At 55.4% G+C, this 7767-nt stretch overlaps 1 protein-coding gene across 1 annotated transcript; it reads right to left on the bottom strand.

The window, feature by feature from the left end:
- Window positions 1-336: 336 nt before the first annotated feature.
- On the bottom strand, window positions 337-4419 carry LOC143671473 (melanoma-associated antigen 10-like). The gene is given in 4 exon segments (XM_077146644.1): window positions 337-2058; window positions 2060-2232; window positions 2308-2385; window positions 4379-4419. Coding segments are annotated over 2 exon segments (1128 nt in total). The 5' UTR covers window positions 2162-2232; window positions 2308-2385; window positions 4379-4419; the 3' UTR covers window positions 337-1032.
- Between the last annotated feature and the right edge of the window lie 3348 nt (window positions 4420-7767).

The raw sequence follows: 7767 nt of genomic DNA, 5'->3' as shown, positions 1-7767 counted from the left end.
CACGTGATCCCCGCAGATGATGCGCACAAACTCCTCGTTCCTGCATCCGGTGCAACTGCACTGGAGCCCAAGCACAAAACACCTTCCACCCCTGCCCCAGGTGGAGCACTCCCTTGGGTCAGCCCCGATCCAAAACCAAGAACCCAGAGCAGTTTTCCAGGTCAGGCTTTCTACGCCCTCTGGGACGCAGCATGTGAGGGTCTGGTCCTGCCACCACCCTCCCCAACTGCTCCCACAGGAGGCACTGCAATTCCCAATGCCCCAGAGAGCTTCCGCTCAGGGGGGTCCACTGGACTGCTTCCCTTTTACTTGCTCTGCGGGCCGTAGAGAACATGTCATCGTGGGACTCTGACGCTGCCGGAGCTACCCGTTCGCATCCATGGGGCGGGGTGGCTGCTGCCCCAGCAGCCCCACCAGGGTCCCCCACTACCGGCACACTGCCTCCCGGAGAGAAGACGGCCACAGGTGCTTGGGAACAAATAAGCCACTGAGCAGGACGAGCTTCGTTAGAAAGATTTAATGTCTACTGCATTCTAGAATAAGCCAAGCAAACCCAGGTGTGTCTTTTAATTCTACAGCTCAGAGGAAAAGGAGAAGGGAAGCCAAGAATGGACCATCTTTACATTTATTCCTCTATTTCCCTCTGTCCTCTAGCTGACTGCTGGCTGCCTTCACCTCTGCCAGGAAAGTGCTATTCCAGTGCCTGCCAGCTTGCTGCAGATCACAGAAGGTGGAAGGATTCCAGAGGTGTTTGCCAAACTATTGAAACTCTTACACTGGAGAAGCAGTGATAACATGGGATCAATGTCCTTTGTAAACTGAGGTTCTGAAGCTAATTGAACCTTCTGTTAAATGGAACATGTAAAGAAAGTGAAGCACAGAGCTCCAAGTAGCCCCTGAGACCTGGAACAGGGACCAGGAACAGGGAGACGTTACAACCTGATCCGCAGCCCCGGGTGGCCCTCCACGACTTCGATCGTCGCCTACCTCTTCAACCCTGGAGTGACGACTTGTCCTCAGGCTTCACTAGACTCACAGAAAGCTCCTGGCTGAGGCCCTGGACCTCACCCTGGCCCTGGCAGCAGTGCCATCTCTGGCGGTGCCAATTACGGCCTGGGTCCTCTCCTCCTCCTCCACCTCCTCTCTCAAAGCCTCTTCATAGTGGGACGGGAAAGACTTGGGGTCACTCCCATTGACCTTGGCCCAGAACTCCAGGATCTTCATCTTGCTGGTTTCGGCATGGGCCCTGGGACCCCAGAGGAACTCATACTGCACAGGATCACTGCTGGGCACCCTGCGGTACTCCAGGTACTTTGCCCGCACCCAGTCTCTGGTGAGGAGCTTCCTGGGCTCCCCGTAGATGAAGTGCTTCCTCCCCGCATACACCCCCATCATGTTCAGGGCTTCCCAGATGTGCTTTTCCGGGGCGCGGTTGCCCTCCATGAAGATCACACCTAAGATCGTGACCAGGAGCCCTGTCCTTGGCATGCTCTGACTGTCCCTGCGCATCCCGTCACAGGTGAGGCCCAGTGCAGTGACGAGTACATAGCACTGGACGCTGGGGTCCACTTCCTCCACATCAATGCCGAACACCAGCTGCAGGCACTTGGAGGCCTCCCTGAAAATGATGGGGAAGTGGTCCTTGTCCTTTCTGGGGACCACCTGCAGCATTTCAGCCCTGGTGACGGGCTCTTTGCTTCGGTACTTGCAAAGCAGGAAATCCACCAAAACTACCACCTTCTCATCTAGCAAGGCTTGGCACAAGGACTCGGTGTGTGGCAGGGTCTGTGAGCTGCATGGGCCCCCCTCTTCTGGGCAGCTGGAGCCCTCATCGGGTTGGCTCTGTGGAGGGGCCTCCAGGACAGCAGGGGAGGAGCAGGCCCTCTGAGAACCGCTAGAAGTCTTCGGTGTCACAGCAGCAGAAAGCACCTGAGGGGTATTTGGGGTCAGAGAACAGTAGGAGGAGGAGTGGAAAGGGGAGGAGGAGGAGGTAGCTGAGGAGAAGGATGGAGAGGAGGCGGCCAAGGGGGAGGATGGAGAGGAGGTGGCCGAGGAGCGTCACAGCTGAGGGAACCCGCATACCCACCGGGCCTGCTATCCTGCTTTGGGCCTGGAGCTCTTCCTCAGGCTTGCGGCACAGACACTTCTGTCTCCGAGGCATGGTGACTCTTGTCGGGAGTGGGCACAGCAGGCAGGGGCGTGACAGGAGGGTGGACGATGGGGTCCTAGAGGCTGGAGGGGGAGAGAGAGGTGAGCGGCCACAGCTGAGAAACTCAACCTGGGAAGCTCTGACCAAGGCCGACTTACAGGTCTTCTCCTTAAGGTATGCCTGCCTGAAGCACTCGCAGGTCTCCTGTCCTCCTAGCTGGCTTGTCCCTGCAGAACCTAAGGGAGGAAGTGAAATGGCTGCTCAGTGTGCAGCTAGTCTGCACAGTCCGAGGCATCCAGGGATGGAGAAGGCAAGTGGGGCTGGGCACCATAGCGTTCCATCTGTTCTGCGTGAGGGGGCCCTTGTACAGGTGCAGGGTGTGATGCTCACCCTGAGCCCTGGCCCTGCCGGGGCTCCTCTGCTCGGCTGACCTGAGGACGCCCACCTGAGCCCAAGGCCCCCCTCTCCTGGATCCCGCGCCCCCTAGATTGGGTACTGAGCGGGCCCCGCAGGGTCCCATCTGCCAGCACGTGCCTGGCCCCTACTGCAGCCCCTGTGCGGTGCCCGCTGCTCCTGCACCGATGGTGCCCTGGGGCTCACTCAGGGTCCCCCTTCCCTGGCAGGGCTGGGGTCAGCCACAGGCGTTCACAGCCCCGACACTGCGAGCAAGTGAGGCGGCCCCACGCCCAGCCACCCCTGCCTGGGCCTCCCGTGGGGGCTGTGCTCGCTGCGGGTGCCCCAGGCGGTCCTCTCCTCGAGGACCACCTGTAAGAGCAAACCTCCTGCCCTCAGGCTGCCACCACGACGGCAGGACGCACCACCGGCGTCCCTGCTGCCGGGGCTTCAGGGCTGATGCCGGCGCAGGGCGGAGCCGAGCCCGTGTCCTCTGGGTGAGGGGACGGCTCGGGGCCCCTCAGGATCCTACCCGGACACCGGCACGGCCTGAGACCCCGCCCCGGACTGACCCGTCCGACTCCTTCCAGACGCAGCTGTCCGCTGTCTGAGAGAAACCCCAGGCGGAAGTCAGGGCGACCCCTTCCGGTCCGCCTGCCCGGGCCCCCAGGGCTGGCCGCAAGGGACCTGGGTTCTGGAGTCCTCTGCACTGGGTGGGGACCACCAGACCTCCCTCAGGGTCCTCACCTTGACCCCTGGCCTGACGCTTCCTCTGGGTCCTGACTCTCCCCTCAGGTCAAGCCCGCATCCGGGAATTCCTGAGACTGGAGTGGGGGCGGGGCAGCCCTCAGCCTGACGCCCTGCCCTAAGACTTCCAGAGCTGACAGGAGGGGGTATCCAGAATTTGAGGTTCATCTTTTCGGGGGGGGTTGTCTCTTAGTCCTCCCTCAGGGTCCTCTCCTTGACGCCAGAGCTGACCCTCTCTCTGAGACCTGAGTCTCCCACAGGTCAGGCCCTCATCAGTGAGGGGACGGCTCGGGGCCCCTCAGGATCCTACCCGGACACCGGCACGGCCTGGGACCCCGCCTCGGACTGACCCGTCCGACTCCTTCCAGACGCAGCTGTCCGCTGTCTGAGAGAAACCCCAGGCGGAAGTCAGGGCGACCCCTTCCGGTCCGCCTGCCCGGGCACCCAGGGCTGACCGCAGGGGACCTGGGTTCTGGAGTCCTCTGCACTGGGTGGGGACCACCAGACCTCCCTCAGGGTCCTCACCTTGACCCCTGGCCTGACGCTTCCTCTGGGTCCTGACTCTCCCCTCAGGTCAAGCCCGCATCCGGGAATTCCTGAGACTGGAGTGGGGGCGGGGCAGCCCTCAGCCTGGCGTCTCGCCCGGGGTCTCCCAGGGCTGACGGCAGGGCCAACCTCGATTCGGGGTCCCTCTCTTTTGTGAGGGGACACTCAGTCCTCCCTCTTTCCTCATGTTGACCCCTGTCCTGACCCTCCCTCTAAGACCTGAGTCTCCCTCAGGTCAAGCCCTTACCCCTGATCCCTGAGACTGGAGTGGGGGCGGGGCAGCCCTCAGCCTGACGCCTTCCCCTAAGACTTCCAGAGCTGACAGGAGGCGGTATCCAGAATTTGAGGTTCATCTTTTCGGGGGCGGGGGGGGGGGTGTCTCTTAGTCCTCCCTCAGGGTCCTCTCCTTGACGCCAGACCTGACCCTCTCTCTGAGTCCTGAGTCTCCCTCAGGTCAGGCCCTCATCAGTGAGGGGACGGCTCGGGGCCCCTCAGGATCCTACCCGGACACCGGCACGGCCTGGGACTCTGCCCCGGACTGACCCGTCCGACTCCTTCCGGACGCAGCTGTCCGCTGTCTGAGAGAAGCCCCAGGCGGAAGTCAGGGCGACCCCTTCCGGTCCGCGTGCCCGGGCCCCCAGGGCTGACCGCAGGGGACCTGGGTTCTGGAGTCCTCTGCACTGGGTGGGGACCAGCAGACCTCCCTCAGGGTCCTCACCTTGACCCCTGGCCTGACACTTCCTCTGGGTCCTGACTCTCCCCTCAGGTCAAGCCCGCATCCGGGAATTCCTGAGACTGGAGTGGGGGCGGGGCAGCCCTCAGCCTGACGCCCTGCCCTAAGACTTCCAGAGCTGACAGGAGGGGGTATCCAGAATTTGAGGTTCATCTTTTCGGGGGGGGTTGTCTCTTAGTCCTCCCTCGGGGTCCTCTCCTTGACGCCAGACCTGACCCTCTCTCTGAGACCTGACTCTCCCCTCAGGTCAAGCTGTTACCCCTGATCCCTGAGACTGGAGTGGGGGCGGGGCAGCCCTCAGCCTGGCGCCTCGCCCGGGGTCTCCCAGGGCTCACAGCAGGGCCAACCTCGATTCGGGGTCCTTCTCTTTTGTGAGGGGACACTCAGTCCTCCCTCTTTCCTCATGTTGACCACTGTCCTGACCCTCCCTCTAAGACCTGAGTCTCCCTCAGGTCAAGCCCTTACCCCTGATCCCTGAGACTGGAGTGGGGGCGGGGCAGCCCTCAGCCTGACGCCTTCCCCTAAGACTTCCAGAGCTGACAGGAGGCGGTATCCAGAATTTGAGGTTCATCTTTTCGGGGGGGGGGTTGTCTCTTAGTCCTCCCTCAGGGTCCTCTTCTTGACGCCAGACCTGACCCTCTCTCTGAGTCCTGAGTCTCCCTCAGGTCAGGCCCTCATCAGTGAGGGGACGGCTCGGGGCCCCTCAGGATCCTACCCGGACACCGGCACGGCCTGGGACCCCGCCCCGGACTGACCCGTCCGACTCCTTCCAGACGCAGCTGTCCGCTGTCTGAGAGAAGCCCCAGGCGGAAGTCAGGGCGACCCCTTCCGGTTCGCCTGCCCGGGCCCCCAGGACTGACCGCAGGGGACCTGGGTTCTGGAGTCCTCTGCACTGGGTGGGGACCACCAGACCTCCCTCAGGGTCCTCACCTTGACCCCTGGCCTGACGCTTCCTCTGGGTCCTGACTCTCCCCTCAGGTCAAGCCCGCATCCGGGAATTCCTGAGACTGGAGTGGGGGCGGGGCAACCCTCAGCCTGACGCCCTGCCCTAAGACTTCCAGAGCTGACAGGAGGGGGTATCCAGAATTTGAGGTTCATCTTTTCGGGGGGGGGGGGTGTCTCTTAGTCCTCCCTCGGGGTCCTCTCCTTGACACCAGACCTGACCCTCTCTCTGAGACCTGAGTCTCCCTCAGGTCAGGCCCTTATCAGGGTGCCCCTGAGACAGCATGGGTTATAAAATAAATCCTACTTGGTCATGGCATGTAATTCTTTTAATGTGTTGCTGGATTTGATTTGCAAGTATTTTGTTGAAGATTTTTGCATCTCTATTCATTGGGGAGATTGGTCTGTGATTTTATTTTTTTGTAGTATCTTTGTCTGGCTTTGGTGTTAGGGTGATGTTGGCCTCCTAGAATGAGTTAGGTACTTTTTCCTCCTCTTCAATTTTTTTGAAGTGTTTGAGCAAGATTGGTACGAATTCTTCTTTGAATGCATGGTAGAATTCACATGTGAAGCCATCTGGTCCTGGACTTTTCTTTTTTCGGACCTTCTTTATGGCTGCTTGTGATTGGTTTGTTGAGGGTGTCTGTTTCTTCTGGAGTCAATGTTGGTTGTTCATGCCTTTCTAGGAACTTGTCCATTTCATCTATGTTGTCTAATTTATTAGCATATAGTTGCTCATAGTATCCTCTCATTACCTACTTTATTTCTTTGGAATCAGTGGTTATATCGCCTTCCATTTCTGATTTTATTTACTTGCATCTTCTTTTTTTTTTGTCAGACTACCTAGGGGTCCATCAATTTTATTGATTTTCTCAAAGAAACAACTTCTAATTTTGTTGATTTTCTTGATTGTTTTCATGTTCTCAATTTCCTTTATTTCTGCTCTAATATTTGTTATTTCTTTCCTTTTGTATGTTTTGGGGTTAGTTTGCTGATCTTTCTCTAGTTCTTCCAAGGGAACAGGAATGGTTAATTCCTCAATTTTTACTCTTTCATCTTCTTTTCTTTTTTTTTTTTTTGGCATGGTCCAGGAATTGTACCCAGGTCTCCCACGTGAAAGGTGAGCATTGTACCACTGAACCATCCCTGCATTCTACCACTGAGCCACCTGTGCACCTTCTTTCTTCTTTTTTAATATAGACATTTAAAGCCATAAGTTTCCCTCTTATCACTGCCTTTGCTGCATCTCCTAAATTTTCATATGTTGTGTTTTCATTTTCATTTGCCTCAAGATGTTTATTGATTTCTCTTATAATTTCTTCCTTCACCCTCTTATTTTTTAAGAGTGTGTTGTTTAGCCTCCATACATTTGTGAATTTTCTGGCCCTCTGCTTGTTATTGATTTCAAGCTTCATTCCATTATTATCCTAGAAAGTGTTTTGTATGATTTTAATCTTTTTTTTAATTATTGAGACTTGCTTTGTGATCCAGCATATTCCTGAGAATGATTCATGAGCACTTGAGAAAAATGTGTATCCTGCTGTTGTGGGATGTAGTATTCTGTAAATGTCTGTTAGGTCTAGTTCATTTATTGTATTATACACATCTCTGTTTCTTTGTTGATTCTCTGTTTAAATGTTCTATCAATTGATGAGAGTGGGGAATTGAAGTCTGCAACTATTATGCTAGAGTGTGTATTTCTCCCTTCAGTACTGTCAGTGTTTGTCTCATGTGCTTTGGAGCACTCTGGCTCAGTGCATAAATATTTATGATTGTATTGTCTTGTTGTTGAGTTGTTCCTTTTATTAATAATAGTGTCCTTTGTTTCTTTTAATTGTTTTACATTTGAAGTCTAATTTGTTGGATATTAGTATAGCTACTCCTGTTCTTTTCTGGTTGTTGTTTCCATGAAATGTCTTTTCACAACCTTTCACTTTCAACCTATTTTTGTCCTTGAGCCTACAATGAGTGTCCTGTTGACAGCATATAGATGGGTCCTGTTTTTTAATCCATTCTGCCTATGTCTTTTGATTGGGGATTTAATCCATTAACATTTAGTGTTATTACTGTAAAGGTAATACTTTCTTCTACCCCTTTGCCCTCTGGATTTTATATGTCATATCTAGTTTTTTTCTCTTTTTACCTTTACTGATAGTCTTAATTTCTACACTCTTCTACAAATCTCTCTCTCCTGCCTTTTTCCATCCCATCTTTCTGTAGAGCTCCCTTTAGTATTTCTTGCAAAGCTGGTCTCTTG

The sequence above is a fragment of the Tamandua tetradactyla genome, chromosome X, assembly GCF_023851605.1.
Source record: "Tamandua tetradactyla isolate mTamTet1 chromosome X, mTamTet1.pri, whole genome shotgun sequence".
Taxonomy (NCBI): domain Eukaryota; kingdom Metazoa; phylum Chordata; class Mammalia; order Pilosa; family Myrmecophagidae; genus Tamandua; species Tamandua tetradactyla.
The sequence above is the reverse complement of the archived record's forward strand: the minus strand, read 5'-3'. Positions and strand labels throughout refer to the sequence as shown.